The sequence below is a fragment of the Salminus brasiliensis genome, chromosome 7 (genome assembly GCF_030463535.1).
Source record: "Salminus brasiliensis chromosome 7, fSalBra1.hap2, whole genome shotgun sequence".
NCBI classification, from domain to species: domain Eukaryota; kingdom Metazoa; phylum Chordata; class Actinopteri; order Characiformes; family Bryconidae; genus Salminus; species Salminus brasiliensis.
The window spans coordinates 43,869,856-43,888,802 of NC_132884.1; the positions used below are offsets into that span (position 1 = coordinate 43,869,856).

Sequence of the window (18,947 nt, forward strand, 5' to 3'; positions counted from 1 at the left end):
TGCATGAGAAAAGAAAGAAAGAAAAAATAGTCTAAAGAAATACGCCTTCAGCTCTCAGTGCCTGAAAGTTCTTCAGAGCTTAGATATACAGTGGAACATTCAGGAAACAGATACACAGTCTAAATAAGGTAGTACTCAGTCCAGAAGCTTCTGGGCAAAAAGACCTGATGGAACCGAAGGGGAAATAAATTCTGAGGTCTGATTTAGAAGTATAATCCTTCTTTTTTCAAAGACTGATTTCTGATGGATATGAAAAATGACTTTACAGTAGGTATTATTATCTGTTGACAATGAGTGGAAAACAAATAAACAGAAATAAAATGAACAGAAAAGAAGAGAACAGTAATAAAATATGTTTGAAATTTGTGGCAAAGACATCATTTAAACCCAGCTTTAAAACTTGACACAAGACTATCATGTGACTAGAGCCTTTTTTTACTGAGTCAAGGAACACAAATTATGGGTTTATTAAAGTCTCATTCTATGAATAAGACCTTTCTAAACTGTTCATTAAAATTTATTAATTAGGACCTTGGTTTTGCGAAAATCTTTAATCCTTACATTATTAATTGTGGTAACTAACAATAAACACTTTGTCACCACCCTGTCATGCAGATACTTCAGTGCTGTTTAGCCTGTAACTAGTGGCAAGTAGACCCTACAGTACCTGAACTATTTATTACACAACATGCAGCTGGGCAGATGTTAGTTTAACCCTCTTTAACAACCAGATGCTGATAAACTGAACTCCTGTAATGACTGAACTCATTTTGACAAGATGGAGATTCTGTTTTTTCACAACCAAAGAACCACAAATTCCGCAGGTTTTGTATCTGTGAGGCAAATCTTTATTATCATCATTAAATATTTATTTAGAGCTTTTTAGTCTGTAATTAGTGACACGCTTTAGAATATGGAACACTTCTTGAAGCATTAGTGATTATTAAACGCATATTAATGTAATACACTCATAAAGTAACAAACCCAGAACCCTAATGAATTAATCAATGAATGCATTTGCATTTAGCACATTTTGGCAATAATTCATGCTCAACAATGTGCATAACAAGGTGGCAACAGTTCTGTTTATTTTGCACAATTATGACTAGTAATGTATTGCTGATTTCCATACAACATATCTCAGAATGAACTAATAAAGTACTAATAAAGTCAAATATAAAGAAAAATGGAAGAAATACATCTTTTAGAAATGTCTAATTCTAATTTGTGGTCATTAAATCACAGTGTAATCAAATAAGGTGTTATCTTGATTTTGACTATTTTTCTGACTGATCCGCAGAGTTTAAAGCATGTCTTTTCCAAAGCAGAAACACAACTAAAACAGCTCCCTAGTGATCACCACAAGAACCCAATTCAGAATGCACTGAAAGGGATGGAGAAAAAGAGAACATGTGCCAACAGATGGGTGACATGAACACAAAGTGAATGGATGCAAATCAAATACAAACAGATATGAAGTCAGCTGAGCATGAGAATAAACTACTGGTTAAAATGGATCAGCAGCAAATGAAAAATAACAGACAAGCAAATCATAATAAAATGATGCAATGATGCCCGTTAGTTAATGGAAACTCTCTTTATCTACAACATCACTGAGCTTTACTTCCATCATGTAAAATAATGATTTACAGAAGTTAACAGAAAATGAATTCGACTAAAAACAGAAGGACTATTAACAGGAGGCAGATACTCATGCAGATAAAATAAAGATGAGACTGGCATTTCTATTCATCCCTACGGGACTCGGGGTCTGTTGTTGTGGTATGTCGTTGTGTGGATGGATGTGAATTTAGACTCTCTCTTTGAAAAACCCCGTGCTTCATAGAGAACAGTGCACACAGTTTACATATTTAACAAAAGAGCCAGCTTTTACTGAACGTGTCTTATGATGTGGTGCTTGGAATGACAGCCTCTAATTGAATATGACACGCTACATGATGGACTTATCACATAATCTGCAGCTATAAATGTTCTAGACTCATTTCCCCCACTAGAAATCGTGACATTCATGATAAACAACATCACAGACTATTATTACAAGCAGCTCATCCACTGTAAATAGAAGAAGTGAGTGAAAAGAAGTCTCATACCTTTGGTAGCCAGGCGCACACAGTTGATTTTGGTTTCCTGGAAGAAGAAACGAAGAGTTAGTTTTTAATGAAGCGTCTAAACGACTCTCTGTTCTCAGCAACTTTATTGGTTGAGCCACAGCAACTCAAGGACGGCACTGTCAGGGTGTAATTAAAGCTACAGTGAAGTTGTACTTCACCATGAGGTTTGTTTATGAAGTTACGGTTTTAATCAGGTGATAAACTGAGAAGGAAATGGGATTTCATTTTAAATCTCATTTTATACACAGACAGAAATGTAGGAGCAACTTCATCCAAAGAAAAACAGAACTGGGCTTGCAAACCAACATCACTGTACAGGGATGGTAGCTGATTGGGATGAGGGCTGATCCAAGTAAAACGGATTGAGGACTGTCTGTTTAACGCCTGATCCAGTTCTGATCCTTTGTTTTTACCGTTCTAGCAGAGCCTCCTCTGATGTCCCCTAGGCTCCATTAACAGACATTACTCCCAGCTTACAGCAGTGAGGAGCGTTCTCAGGACATAACAGAACAGTTGGAGTTGTCAGTGTGAAACTCTTTTACAATGGAACATGAGAACTTATTAATTTATTAATAATATTAATGGTTCTAGAGCTTTGACTACGTTTAGGTGTCTCTGTTCTGCTGTGGAAACACCCCCCCACCACATCTTTACTCTTGAATTATGACTGATTACAAACTGAACAAAAGCTCAGGGAAGCTGGGTCTCTGTTTCACCAGCGGGAGAACCACACTCTGTTTTATGGTTCTAAGCCAGCACAGTTCAGAGTGTGTACCAGAAAACACACACACACACACACACACACACACACACTAAGTGATTTCACTACAGTGTTTTAAAGGAACTGGGTGCTGACTGGATTATACTGAAAAGCAATGGTTCTAATCAGAACAATGACAATTCAGAGAACAGTTTGGACACTTGGATGTACCTTTTGTAGACAGTTCCATATATGGAACCTCTTAGAACAGTTCTATATAGCACCAACAAGGATTTAACTATACAATGTTCTCCTGTTTTGGCAAAAAAGACCTGCATATGAGTGTTACTTTAAATGATGGAGTAAAAAAGGGCAGTTTGTAGGCTATAAATACTTCCACAATCATCTGTGAGATGCCAACATAGCAGTTTACACTCTTGAAAGGGGTTCTTAAAGGGTTCTTTAACAGGGGCAATGATTTTCTTATAGAACAATGAGAAATCAAACCATTTGGATGCCTAAATTAAAGGGTTCTAATTGGTGGGAAACCTTTTCTGCAACCATTCTGCAAATGACTTGCTTGAAGGAGCAAATAAGTGTCGTCTATAGACTTTGCCTACATCCATAGAACCAGTATAGCCACATAACAGTTTATACTCTACAAGGTTCTTTAAAGATTATTTAGTAAATAATAGGTTAGGTTCCACTATTGTTATGACTCAAATAATCCTTTTAGTACTATACAGAACCCTTTTTGCTGAGAGTGTACCCATGCTTCTGCAAAAGGCCTGGATGTGAAAGATTGTTATGCTTTGTTATGCTATTATTTACATTATACATGTTACCACTGGGCTCAGTTATAAGCAGACATGGCGTTAATTTCCATTTCTATGCAGATGACACACAGCTCTATATATCAGCCAAACCTGATGATAAATTTAGATTACAGAAAATGGAGGACTGTGTAAAGGATATAAAACTCTGGATGTCACATAACTTCCTTCTTCTTAACAGTGACAAAACCCAGCTTCTCCTTTTAGGTCCAAAAGACTCTAGAAATAAACTATCCGACTTAATGTTAGACTTGGCTGATGCTTCCATTATTCCTGGTCTAGCAGCTAAAAATCTTGGTGTCACATTTGACTCATATTTATCATTTGAGCAACATATAGCCAATATTAGTAGAACAGCCTTTATGCAGCTTAGGAACATCTCCAAACTAAGAAACTCCTTATCTCTACAAGATGCAGAAAAGCTAGTACACGCTTTTATTACCTCAAAGCTGGATTACTGTAATGCACCACTGTCAGGTTGTTACAGCAGGACCATATCAGTCCAGTTCTATCAGCACTTCATTGGCTCCCAAATAAATTCCGTATCAAATACAAGATTCTTCTATTAACATATAAAGCCCTACATGGCCTCGCTCCTGAGTACCTGTGGGATCTTATTGTATACTATGAACCATCAAGACTACTTAGATCTCAGGGTGCTGGCCTCTTACATACATACAGAAAACCTCAGCAGGGGGAAGAGCCTTTTCTTATAAAGCCCCCCAGCTCTGGAATGAACTTCCAGATAATGTTCGGGACTCAGACACAGTCTCAATCTTTAAATCTAAGCTGAAACTCATCTGTTTAGTTTAGCTTTTGGTAATTAATGTTTCTTAGATAAGGGCTGCAGGTCCAGGGGTTTGAGGACACAGGGAATTGTAGTACACTGAGATGCTGGAGCTGTCGTCTCGCTGCTTACACGTGATCACTCAGGTTTGTGGACGGTGGAGCAGATAGATGCTGGTGTTCTCAGGGAGCTCCCGTGTCCGTGTTACCTTCTGGCTCTCTCCTTTTAATTAGGCTGTTATAGTCAGACCTGCCGGAGTCGTCAGACATACCCTGATGCTGATGCTCAACATTCTCTGATCTCCATAAAATCCTCTCAGAACTAACTTTCTCTTTCTCTTTTTACCTTCTCCGAGTAAATGGCCACCCAGCCCGACCTGCTGGAAGATTGCCCGCTGAGGTCCCCCCACCTGCCACCACCCATGGCGGACCGGCGGCTCTCCCGCCTGCCGCTGCTGCCTGTTTGGTGGCCGTGTTGAAACCTAGATGGACTTGTGGCTGTCTGCCACTATTATTATCACCACTATTAACTGTCTGTTGTATCTGGTTTAGTAATTTTTTATCAATAATGTTTAAATAGTTCTGATCAGAGGAGGACGGGTCGGGTCCTCCTTGTGAGTCTTGGTTCCTCCCAAGGTTTCTTACTCCAGCTCTGAGGGAGTTTTTCTTTGCCACTGTCGCTGTTGGCTTGCTCACGGGGGTCTTTGATCCTTTATGTTATTTCTTCTTTCTTCTTTGTCTCTGTCCTTTATTAAGTACTAAATATGTAAAGCTGCTTTGTGACGACAACATTTGTAAAAAGCTATACAAATAAATCTGACTTGACTTGACATTGTTTTGCTTACTGAAGTAAATGCTGTTACCAGGATCTGTGAGATGCCAACATTGCAGTTTACAGTCTCCAATATTTTAAGGGTTCTTTAGTAGTGGAACACCTTTGTGATGGTTCTAGACTCTTTTATTATTACTCTGTAGAATGCTATTGACGGAGGGTGTACTTATCCAGACACCACTGTGTCTGTCTGTGTGTGTTCTGTTTATATACCACCATTAATTTTAATTAGACATTTGTCTCTGTTCTGTCTTGGTAGGCAGGTAAAGGATGGGGTCTACGCAGTACGGGGTCTTGATGACATTTAGAGATCCAGACAGAACCTCTTTACTGTCATGTCATTTATGTTTATCTGTTTGAGGCATGTTGTACACTTCCTGGTAGACATTGCTTTAATATGCTGGTAGTAATGCTATCTCTTTGCCATGTCTACACACAACTGCAAACACCAACACACACACACACACACACACACACACACACACACTCACACACACACATAAAGAATGTGGGAAGTGGTCACATGCTAATTGATTAGTGTCTTCATTTTTAGTGGCAGTCAATATCAGCCTGCGGCTTTCTACATAATTCATTTAGATTAACCTGAGTATTGATTCAGTACTGTCCATTGTAGAGATCTCTGTGGGACCACCTGTAGGAACACACACACAAGCCTGAATGTCATTTTTCTGAATAGAACACTTGGCTCTAGTTTAAAATGCAATGTAAATTAATAACATTGCGATAATGACATTTTAAGAGAACAAGTTTATTGATTACAGAAATAATGAGAACTTTGATCCAGTTAGAAAGTAGAGGAGAGCAGGGCATAGTTTCAAAACATCACATCTACAGTACATTTCTGACCCACCATCACATCTACAGTACACTCCTGACCCACCATCACATCTACAGTACACTCCTGACTGACCCACCATCACATCTACAGTACACTCCTGACCTACCATCACATCTACAGTACACTCCTGACTGACCCACCATCACATCTACAGTACACTCCTGACCTACCATCACATCTACAGTACACTCCTGACCCACCATCACATCTACAGTACACTCCTGACCCACCATCACATCTACAGTATACTCCTGACCCACCTGGGTCCAAAACAGCTCAGTGTATATTGGGGGTCTTAGTTTCAGTAGTAGTGTGTGAAAATACCTCCACCATGTTTGGAAGCTGTACTTCATCCCAAAAGTACTGGATGGAGCTCCACCACCATAATTCCGGAGAACACAGTTCTTCCACTGCTCCACTGCTCCTCAATGCTGGGGGGCTTTATACCCCTCTAGCTCCAGAGTGCTCTATTCTATTGACAACTGAAAGCAGCTGATTGCATTCTTTAGAAGGGGTGTCCACAAACATTTGGACATACAGTGTATAAGGGGATTGCTATATTTCTGGTTGTGCTTTGCTCTCCCGTTTTAATGGACCGGGAAGCAAGGCTCAGAAAATCTCTCTCTCTCTCTCTATCTCTCTCGAATTTGACCAAGATAAATTGAGGTCCTGTCCTCTCCTGTCAGCTCCAGACTTGAATCGAGTATAAATTGCCAGACAATGTCAAACAGAACTTAGGCAGATCAATCAGGACTTACTGCCTTTTAATAATTTTCCATCCCACCCGTCCGTAAGGCTGACCTTTCGACATGTGGACTGTCACCGAGAGGATAGAGAGTGGACATCAGTGTCTGATCCAGCTATTGAGAATGATCTATCTTGTCTTATTACACCGCTGATCTAACAAACGTGCAGAGAGATCAAATGACCAGGTGACCATCAGGTGACCTTCAGATAGCAAAGGCCCTCTTCATCATCATCTATAGGGGCAGGAGATGGAGTATTAAAAGAGTAGCAGCATCAAGAACAAGGGACATTGGGGTGCTGAGGGGGCTGCAGTACCCCAAAATTTCAGACAATGATTTCTGGGAATTACTGCATTTACATTAAAGGCATTTAGGAGAAGCTCTTTTCCAGATGCGGGCAGCTACAGGAAGTCAGAACGCCCAAATCTGTAAGTGTAGCTGCAGAAGTACAGTACTAGTCTTAGTACACTATTCAGTTAATAATTATAAAAATAGGATTGTTCTCTCAGGGGTATCTGGGCAGATTTAACTAAACCAGCTCTCCCATTGGTCAGGACTTCACTGGTAGAACGGAAGCCCATTAGATTAGCCACCAACACGGTTAGGAACCAACCAATCACATTCTGATTTACAGTGGGTGGGACCATGAGTAAAACTGTTACTTTAGTTATTTTGGAGGTTCTAGATGGGCTGGGTTTGGGCAATAGTGTGAGCAGAACAGACATCACTCTTGCCATCCAAGAGGGTTCTATATAGTTTGAGCATCAATGGCAGTGTGAGCTGAATAAACATCACTTTAGTCCCTCTGGAGGTTCTAGATAGGTGTAAGTGGCAGTGTGAGTGAAAAAGACATCACTTTAGTCCCTCTGGAAGTTCTAGATAGGCTATGAGACTTCTGATTTCCTGACCCTGAGTATTGATTCAGAAGAACAGAAATGGCAAAATACAGGAGTTTACCAAGTGACACAGACCCTTTAAAAAGAGGTCATAAAGAGCCGGAACCAAAGCTGTGATCTACAGGGGAACTGCAGGTTCCTTGTTTCTCTCATAAATGACACCCAGGCTTCTTCACCAAGGTCTGGCTGAGTGTCTCTACAGTTCCTCACAGTTTGGAAAGACAGCTAGGTGTACATGTTTCTGCAGAGAAGTGCAGAATTGAAGGACAGTGGTTATAAGGCCGCATAATACCTACACAAGCCTTTCATAACTTCATAACATGGTTAAGTTCCTTTTATAGTGCACTTAATAACACACAAGTAGGGGCAGTGGTGCTCAGCGGTTAATGCTCTGGGCTATTGATGACAGGGTTGTGGGTTTGATACCTGGGCTTGGCAAGCTACCACTTTTGGGCCCTTGAGCAAGGCTCTTCACCCTCTCTGCTCCCCGGTCGCTCACTGCCCCTAGTTCACTAGTGTTTGTGTTTACTACCACAGTTGGGTAAAATGCAAAGGACACAGATTTGACATAGTTAATAATTGTAAATGGTTATATGAGGATTATAGTGGTATGTTGAATGACTAAGCACTTTCCTAAATCGCTCTGGATAAAAGCTGCTGCTAAACATTGTTAATGCAAATGTAAATAATGATACAGCAGAAAAATGATGAGATCAAAACTGAGGCTTGTTGGAATAATGCCTGGACCACTCACTGCTCTACTGCAGTTCCTTCAGCCCTGTGCATCTGCTCCCTGTTCTCCACAAACCTCGGATTGTTGCTACATGACCAACATGTTAGACAGGACTACCCTGACTAGTTCCTTCATGTACTGCAGGACAGTAAACCTGAACTGGATTACTGTAGCTCAGCTCTGTCCACTGCAGATCACAGAATAACTACAGTAATGGTCAGGCGTCAGTGGGTCACGCTCTCAGATAGTGCTAACCCCATAATGAAGAACTTGAAAGTCCTGTAGTGTGAACAATACCAAATCTGACCACTTTGAAGGTCATGTAGTGTGAACAGTACCAAATCTGACCACTTTTAAAGTCCTGTAGTGTGAACAGTACCAAAATCTGACCACTTTTAAAGTCCTGTAGTGTGAACAGTACCAAATTCTGACCACTTCAAAAGTCCTGTAGTGGGAACAGTACCAGAATCTGACCACTTTCAAAGTCCTGTAGTGTGAACAATACCCAATCTGACCACTTATAAGGTCCTGTAGTTTGAACAGTACCAAATTCTGACCACTTTCAAAGTCCTGTAGTGTGAACAGTACCTTTAGATCCAAACATGGTTAGATCCTTGTTCGATCACATCAAGTTAAAGATGTTCTGGAAGCACCAGCGCCTGAAGGTCTACCACGAGCAACACTGTCAAGGATCAGCCATAGCTTCAGAGGAAGCACAGGCCTAAGTGGGAGGCTTCAGAGCTGGATCACGCACTGCTATGTATGAGCGCTGACCGGAGTGTGTCAGCTCTGTGCTACACCCGACTGAGGAGGACGAGGGAAATTTAGCCCGTCTCTACCAACCCATGTTCTGACCCCTGTTGTGGCCTTTCACCTCTACAGGTCGAGCCAATCTGGTACAGTGCTGTCATCTCCTCACAATCACCTCTACAGTATCTTACACCTCTCTCTCTCTCTCTCTCTCTCTCTCTCTCTCTCTCTCTCTCTCTCTCTCTCGCGTACTCGTTTCCCTGGGTAACTCCTTTGTTATTCCTTTTCTAATCAGCGAGCGCTGCATTCGCTTAAATCAGAAATGATACTTCTCCATGCTCTGATTCTCCTTCAAACTTCCGCTCTGCTTCAGAACAGTGGGTATGACTGATCAGGAGCAAACCATGCATGGAGGGAGGTCTTCCGTGCTGCTATGCAGTGAAGCATCGCTTGGAAAAACTCAGGGTGGAGAAGGAAGCTGTGTGCATCAGCTGAGACAGCTGCAATTCCATTTCTTAAAAATTATGTTTCCCTAAATTTGTCCTCCAGTTTAGCCATTTCCAATTCTCACACACTAGCTAGGACATCCCCTCTCACATGGTGGCACCAGCACTGAGAGTGGGAGGGAACATCTGACCAAAATACAACCAACACAGGCTCTGAGAAGCTTTGACTTTGGTCTTCTAACAATGTCAGTAAAACTGTGGAAGCCAGATCCTTATTAAAGAACCTCCTGCTTCAGTCTCTAACCTACTGCAGTACAGGCGAGGAGGAAAACCCTGTTCATCTCCTTATCAGCTCCTTATAAAGTTTGTGGCTTAGTGTTTAGTTTAACCCCCTCCTGATTTGGGGTGTTTGCTTCTTCATTACAGCAGATGAGAAGAAGAGGTATAAATGAACTGGGAGGAGGAGGAGGAGGAGGTGAATGGGCAGTAAAGCAAAACCCAGAGCTGTATTTATTGACCCTGTTCAGTTAAAAGGAGTGAAACTCCTGAGAAAAAAGCTGTAATGCAGTAATGGAGAGGCACAACAATTCAAATGGACCCTTCAAGCTAAATTAATCCTAAATTAGGGCCTAACATTACCGGCGTGATTCTACACTGTAAAAAAATAAAACAGCCAGTGAAATCATCTCAGTTCTGGTCTGAACATACAATATGTCTCATTCTGAGATGGATTTAAGAATAATATTAAATTATTAAACTAATTTCTACACATTCGTACAGTTGTTTGGCTTGTTTTAAGCTTTTAACCTAAAAAAGCTAAACTATCTATATCAATTAAGCACAATTAGATACATTTAAATATCTTTTTAATGAGTGTAATATTCTCATAATATATATATATATAAAAAAATTGGTTGTCCTTATTTTTCTGTTAGATTTTTTTTAAGTTCTTTCACAGGTTTCGCAATATTGACATTGTGTCAGCTCCTGGCTGTCTGATCTGGTTCTGTGATTGTGGCTTGTATATGAATGGGGTAGCACTAGTACACTAGTAACACCCAACCAACCACATAGGCAATAACAGCAACACCAGTATCAACATAGCAATGACCTGAAATACCATAGCAACCACATTTTAAAAACTGTTTCCCTCCCCTGACCACAAAGCAACAGCCTAGCGACTCTCCGGATATGGGAACTAAACTCCAATTAAACTCCACACCCATTCAATGTTTTCTTCAGGAAATGCTCTATTCTATTCATCGATAAGCTGAAGCAGCCTGGCAGCAAGTGCTTTGTATAAAACAGTCCAATGTCTACAACTTCTACTGTAAGTTCATCAAACATCAGAATAAAGACCACAGTGATGAGTGCTCTCACATAGGAATAATGAGTAAACCGCTAATTACATCATCATTCCTAAGCGAGGGCTAATCCTTTGTGTGCAGTGGAATCTAATTGTATGCTTCTGTTGGAATTTTAAATGCAACCTAGCAACCACCTGTGACACCACAGCAACCACCTGTGACACCACAGCAACAACCTAGGAAAAACATTTTCACCCTAGTGGCCTCATAGCAACAGCCTAGCAACTCCCTGCCCAACCATTCATGGCAACTTGGCAACACCCTAGCAACCACCTGTGGCATCATAACAACTACATGGGATACAACAGTGACTGCCTAAGAATTCCATAGGCAACACCTGACAATACCATAGCAGCTGCCCAGCAACACCATAGCATACAGCAACACCCCTCACATACCTCACATATAATCAGCTTATTATATAATAAATATTTAAATATGGAGGTCCAATTAGTCATTAGAATTAGGGCCACAGTGAAGAGTGATCTCACTTAGTGGTCTCTCCTGTGGAAGCCGTATTCACCTCACGCTGGATCCTAGATCCCAGTCACGCCGCTGTGTCTCGGCATACCTTCGCAATCCTCTTTCAGCTGCAGTTCAGCTGGGCTCCTGGCGATTTCACAATACCCTCCTCACTTACTCACTTCTCCGGACGAACTCTGCGGTTCACTCCAGTAACTTAAAAGCGAGCAGGTCTTTTCACAAGTCCGCCCTCTGAAGAAGAAGTGCCCCGAGCTACAATTACTCGCCCTTTTAGAGTGAGCCTCTTTGTCCTTCCTCCAAAAGCAGAGGTTCATGCTCAACCCTCTGCAACTGCTCATCTAAGTGCTAAAGTACTGCTTAGCGGTGCCTTTGAATCCTAGACATGCCATGTTGGGTCCCTAGCTGTCGGTGAGGTCCCGACTGATCAACCGATGCCATTGCAGGCTTACTGGCAAGCCAGCCAAAGAGCTACTGGATGACTTCTTGCTCTGAAAGGTTCTCCCTCTGCCCCCAGGGAAGCCTGCTCAGCCCACGCCACAAATTGACAGCTGTTACCAGTATCTGCATATCAAAGGTCTGTTCTGCTGAGTTTCTGCGGCGCAGATCCCTGCTGTTATTGATCTTTCATGTTGGAGGATGCTTCTAGCATGTGGTTCCTTTTGATTGCGGTAGAAGGCAAATTTGGTTTAAACAAACATCAGTGGTCAAGAGTTTCAAAAACATGGACTGAGAATTCTCCAGTCTGAGAGGAACAGGTAAACCATTGCACTTAGAGAAATCTTGACCAGGTGAGGTTCAGGTATGATGTCATGACTTAAAAAGGCCTCTGAACACTTTGTACATGGTGTACTAGTGATAAACCATTTTGAAAGTGGTCAAAAAGTAGTGCTGTTCACACTACAGGACTTTCAAAGTGATCAGATTTTGGTACTGTTCACACTACAGGACTTTCAAAGTGATAAGATTTGGTACTGTTCACACTACAGGACTTTATAAGTTGTCCGATTTTGGTACTGTTCACACTACAGGACTTTATAAGTGGTCAGATTTTGGTACTGTTCACACTACAGGACTTTGAAAGTGGTCGGATTTGGTACTGTTCACACTACAGGACTTTATAAGTGGTCTGATTTTGGTACTGTTCACACTACAGGACTTTATAAGTGGTCAGATTTTGGTACTGTTCACACTACAGGACTTTGAAAGTGGTCGGATTTGGTACTGTTCACACTACAGGACTTTATAAGTGGTCCGATTTTGGTACTGTTCACACTACAGGACTTTGAAAGTGATCATATTTGGTACTGTTCACACTACAGGACTTTCAAAGTGGTCCGATTTTGGTACTATTCACACTACAGGACCTTCAAAGTGATCAGATTTGGTACTGTTCACACTACAGGACTTTATACATGGCTTGATGTTTGCTTTAATTATACTTTGAATTCCCGACCAATCGGCAGAACCACCTCTCCTCAATCTTTACCTGTGTTTAATCTGATTGGCTGAGACAAAGCACTTCAACTCGTTCCAAAAGTACTGGATGGAGCTCCACCACCATCATTCCAGAGAACCCAGTTCCTCCACTGCTCCACAGCTCCTCAATGCTGGCGGTCTTTATACCCCTCTAGCCCACGCCTGGCATTATTAGGCAGCATGGAGCCAATAGGGTCATGATGATGATCTGCTCCAGAGAGTCCTATTCTATTGGCAGTACTTCTCTAGATAAACACATTCATTAGAAGGGGTGTCCACAAACATTTGGACATATAGTGTACTTAAAGTGGAGTAAGAACTCATCTGGGCATTTAGGCTATACTTGGCCTCGTCTGAATAGAACAGTACTTGGGCTGGGACTGATGGCACTACCTAAGTTCACAACAACACCAGAACCGAAGCACAGCCGAGAACACAGATTAAAAGCATCCCTTTGTCTTGGTGGTTTTGATGGATATTAATAACAGCTGGCCCTGTAAAGCACCACAGTGCAGGGCTGATTTTAAAGGGCTAATATTATGCATTGAAACAGCCGACATGCATGGAGGACAGGAAGCAGCATCTTCTTTTCATTTCCTCCAAACCTGAGGTATTATCATAATGATAATAAATAACTGCCAAATTGGCAGCTGGTAAATCCATTTACCTTCCTATACTCTGGAAATTGGAAATCAGATCAATTGCCGCTCAGTTTTACCCCAAAGGTTTCTTGGCGCGTGGTGAAGGTGGTGGTATCGAGCCTGGACTACCAACCTAAATCCATATTTTATGCATGACTCTCCGATCAAATTATCTAGGTCACGGTCTGAGGTTGTTTTTGAGTGGTTTTCTCCGAGCATACGAAACACAGATTGAATTGAACAAGTTCCAATCAAATCAACATACACACACACACACACACACACACACCAACAGCTGGAACAGTGGGCACTGCAGGCCAGCCAAAATACATCAAGCAGGAGTACGGACTGTATTAAACTTCATAAGACCTTCACATGTGCAGCACAACCACCCGGCAATGAGCTAGAGTGGAACTGCGACCCCAGTGGCGACCCTGAGTTTACAGTCATGAAAGTAAGTCACATTTCCTCTCTTACTACAAGTACGTGATCTTCAGGGACTCCACACGCAGATCTGAAATTATGGAATAAGTTCACCATAAGGAATTTACTGGAGCTTAATTAAGATCTTGCTCTTTGTTCAGTGAGTCTGAATTCTTCTCTAAACCTTAATTTCTAAATAAACTATGCATCATGATGTTGTCATTATAATCTGTACTAGTTCATGACTGGACTTAATATCCCTGTGTAATAATGTTATTATATCTGATAAATCACAATAAACACCTTGTTGTTTAATTTGAATTAGCATACCTTTTCTAGCCTTTACAGGACCAGTTTATTGGCCCAGGAAACTCACTGACCAATCAGACCAATCAAATGCACTGTAAATATCACATGTGATGAAGCGACAGATGACAGCAGTAGGAGAAGAACGCAGAGGAACGTTAATTCTCACGGCGGCTCTAAAAATAGAAACGTAGAGCTTTATATTTATCTTTTAATCCAGACGGAACTCGGACAGGTTTACTCTTCCCACATTATCAAAAGCAGCGACGTAGAGCGGGACTATGAGACGAGTTATTAAGCTCTTTATTTTAAAATGCACATTTTTTCAAAACAATTCTGATTTATTTTTTTATTTACTTTGAATATTTATTATTTATCATCTGTCCAGTTCAGAGTCAAAACTGATGATAAATATTATTGTTATAATAATAAACCTTGTATATTGTTATGAAAGTGATTCTCTTGTTGATCCATAAAAGGTTGATATGACTACTAGGCTACATCAGTATACAGAAAATGGCACAAAACCATAATGCAAGTTAGACATTATGATGTCCTGAAATTGGCTTGAGGAGATGTTCTCTTACTGAACTACTGGAGTTTTAATTACATAACCCTGATCTAAACAGATCTAAGTATATGAGGGTATTATATCAGTGTGTAATTGTATCCATGCTGGCAAAATATTATTCCTCTTGGTATAGTTTAATAGAGGTTTAGATTTATACGTGAAATAGGCAAGAATGTTCCAGTTTGTTTACCATATTTTAACCCATCTTAAAAAAAAGAAATGTGGACAATAAGCAACCTAATCAATGGGTTTGGATTTGTGATGCAGGTGGATTTACTGAAACATCCTTTAGGATGTTTTATTCTGTAATTAATGATAGCTTTGTTTGAATTTTGGGCATATATTGAAGGATTGATGATGTTTATACTCTCAACTCAAACAAAAATACCATCTAAAACTAATGGAAATAAAATGTCCCAATTATGCACTAAAGTAAGATAATGCATGAGCAATATCTTGCATAAGAAATTCTTAATAGGTTGTTTATCATGCATTACAAATAATGCTTACAGATTATAGGGGATACATCTTAATTCATAGTGAACAAACAAGAATGACTTACTCGGGGCCCTAAAAATCAAGTTTTTCTTAAATTAAGTGTAACCCTCATTAACTCTACAGCGTTGGGTTTCTGTACAGTTAGCTCTTTTGAAACTTCTTCTATAAAAGTCTTCTCACTGAATCTGATTTTCTGTGTTACTGGAACTTCTGGAACTCTCTGTGCCCCAGTGCAAACACCAGTTGTGAGCTGCTCAAGGGAATGGACTGCCATGATTGGTGGCTCCTTGCCAGAACTCACCCCGTTGGCCCTGCTCAGAGCTTGGAAGTAAATGCTGTAGCTCTTGGCGGGAGACAGTGGAGCATTCCAGTAACCGTTATAGGTCTTGTTGTCCCCTATGGTGAAGGGCTGCACCACCGCTAGGTTAACTGGGGCGAGCTCCGCCGCAAAGTAGTGTGATGAGTCCAAGATGGAGGCATTCCTGAAGCTAACGGGGACGGAGAAACACTCAATGACATCGGTCGCCCGCCGAACTTTCTGCTTCCGCTCTTCCTGGACCACCACCTGGTACGCACTGGGGAGAAAACCGGGGTCTGGTTAAGAGTCTGGAAATAACAACAAATCCTGAAGTTCTTTATTACTATCTGTTAAAATGTATAAAAACATAGAGGTGCCACAAAGTAGTGCCATGACATCATGCATTTACAATTTTTACACATAACACTTGTTTCAAAAGCATAACAAAGGAACACTTAATTCTGGTTATATATATTTAATATCCAGAATGAATTTCTAATAACATTAATATCCAGTATGAAGCTCTAATAACATTAATATACAGTATGAAGCTCTAATAACATTAATATCCAGTATGAAGTTCTAATAACATTAATATCCAGTATGAAGTTCTAATAACATTAATATCTAGTTTTCTGTCTTCTGTTCATAAAGGACAGTTAAGTATATTTGTTATTAGTGGTTTATGATTTCCAGTATTTTCTTCTTCTTCTAGGATCATCAAATAACAACACATGTTGTCTAGAGCGCTGTCCAATAAACAAATAACCATTCCATACATCAGCTCTCTTGCACAGTTCAAAGCTATAGAATAGAAATGAGATTTAAGAGGGGATTTAAAACAGACTGTGGGGACAACTCTATAGTTTAGGTGCTATAACTGCAAAAAAACACGATTTCCCCTGTGATTCAGCCTGGATTTAGAGATCACCAGAAGGAGCTGACCAGCAGATCTGAGTGACTTTGATGGAACACACAGTTGTAACAGTTCAGAGAGATTCTTACGAACTAAACCAATAAACACTGACCAATAAACAAACACCAAAATCCTAACATCAGCTCAAACATACAGAGGGACTATGGCCCGGATAAAAGCCTCTGGAGTCCCATCAGAGCCTCCACTGTGATCATCAGAACAATCGTCATTTCAGTTTTATTTTTATTGAGGTTTAAAGTAAATCAGAGCCCAGTCTGCAGCAGGGCTGGTTTAGCACAGCAGTAATGGAATTAAAACAGAATTCTACACTAAAATCGAACCTAAATGGAAGAATACAGTTTAGGGGCCAGTTCCTCAGGTTGGGATTAAGCTTAGTGTTGGACTTAATTGCACTGCTGATGCTGAAACACCACCGGAAGCGCAGTTTTAGTCTAGTGCTGGTCTTAAAGGTAATAAGAAACTTAAACAAAGTTAAAAACAAAGCAATCAAAATTTCATCACTGTAGACCTGCAGTGGCCCCGGCACCGCCACCGGTCATATCAACTAAGGCTGTCAAAGAGCCGTCTTCTCAAATCAGCCAAGAACGACACAACAAAGGGCAGCTAGCGGGGCGCAGTTAGGAGAACCGCACTTCTACGGTTCTCGCTTCCCCATGAGACTGCATCTGTCTGCCATTCTGAATGAAGCTCTCTTTTAAGATCCGGACTCCTGTGCAGTCCGTCAATCACCAGGCTGCTGGACGCCTCCAAGCCGCTCTCAGGCTCCTCAGAACAGAACCACGACCAGGAGGCCTCTGTGAGTGGATTGGAGGAGAGGCAGTGAGGAGGTGGACGATGCGTTCCAGATCCAGCAGAGGGAAATCTCCACTGCAATTAGCTTAACGGAGAGGAGGCGGGGCCGAGCTGGACGGGGCTTTTTGAAAGGACTTGTCAAGGGGGCGTGAGGACCTGGAGAGGCCCTGACTGTGTTTCAGTCCGAGGCTTCATGAATAGATAAGGACATCTTTTGAGCTTTCAGGGTAAAAGTGCTTGTTTGAAATTACGTCTATCTGTGCCGTGAACGTTCCTCACAATTATGTGCAATTAGGGAAATGTATGTTTCCCCGAAAAGACGGCAGCAAATTATTCCAGCCTCTAATTTGGCGTCTTTCATAAAGAATAATTACTTTGGACCAAAGAAGCCCCACTGCTTTTTATTATTTTTTTACTTTTTCAAAAACAGCAGATCTACATTTCAAACTAATAGCTTTCAATGCAGAGCGAGAGCGCGAGCGAGAGAGAGAGACAGAATGCAAGAGAGAGAGAGAGAGAGAGAGAGAGAGAGAGAGAGAGAGAGAGCACCTATTGTGGCTAAACTCATCCAAAGCTCCCGCAATTACGAGCAGAGGGTTCACAATATTGTTCAAAAAGATATTAACAGAGATGCGTACAGCTAAAATAGCGCTGGGTATTAAATTAGGTATTAAATTAGACATTAAAATATGTTTCAAAAATATGTTGTTCTATTAAAATAACGTACTATTTAACTATTTAATAACTTTATTTAAAAAACAATAACTATATATTTGTATTTTTTATGTTTGACTGTATTAGTACTGATATTAGTGATGTCAACAAATAATGTTAATTCTTGTATTATATGAGTATTTTTATTTGTATGTTCAGTACTTTATACGTAGGGTAATTATTTTATTTATTTTCTGTCCTATTATAATATATTGTTTATTTAATTTTTATTTATGTTAATATTTTTTCATTTATTATTATTATTATTATTATTATTAGTTGTAGTAGTAGTAGTATTTTTCATTCATTACTATTATTATTATTACTAGTAGTATTGTGTTGTTTATTTTTTCTTCTTTTTCCAGTTTTCATTTATTATTATTAGTAGTAGTAGTAGTAGTTTTTCATTTTGATAAATATTTGACTGTGATATGAAGCACATCTTGGTCCTGCTCTGGAAATGTGCTATATATAGATATATTTTTTCCTTTCTGGAGCACTTTTCTGTAGATGATGCTGATTGTGTTGATTGGCTGTACAGTGTAATCTGTGACCTGCTCTTCTCAGCCTTAAAAGCATGTCAGTGGTTGTTTAGTGTATTTGCTGTCCGTGTCTGGAGTCTGGGCTGAGGATGAAGACAGAGGGACGCTCTGTTTGCTCCGCCAGCGCTCATCCAGGACCTCCTAAAGGCTCAGCATACAAATGAAGCTGGTCTGAAAGAGTGCTTT

At 40.5% G+C, this 18,947-nt stretch overlaps 1 protein-coding gene across 1 annotated transcript in view; it reads right to left on the reverse strand.

Moving 5' to 3' along the window:
* The window catches only part of ptprt (protein tyrosine phosphatase receptor type T), a 218,938-nt gene that overhangs the window by 134,199 nt on the left and 65,792 nt on the right, over positions 1–18,947 (reverse strand). Inside the window, 2 exon segments of the mRNA XM_072683369.1 lie at positions 2,112–2,148; positions 15,780–16,053. Coding sequence (XP_072539470.1) covers positions 2,112–2,148; positions 15,780–16,053 — 311 coding nt within the window.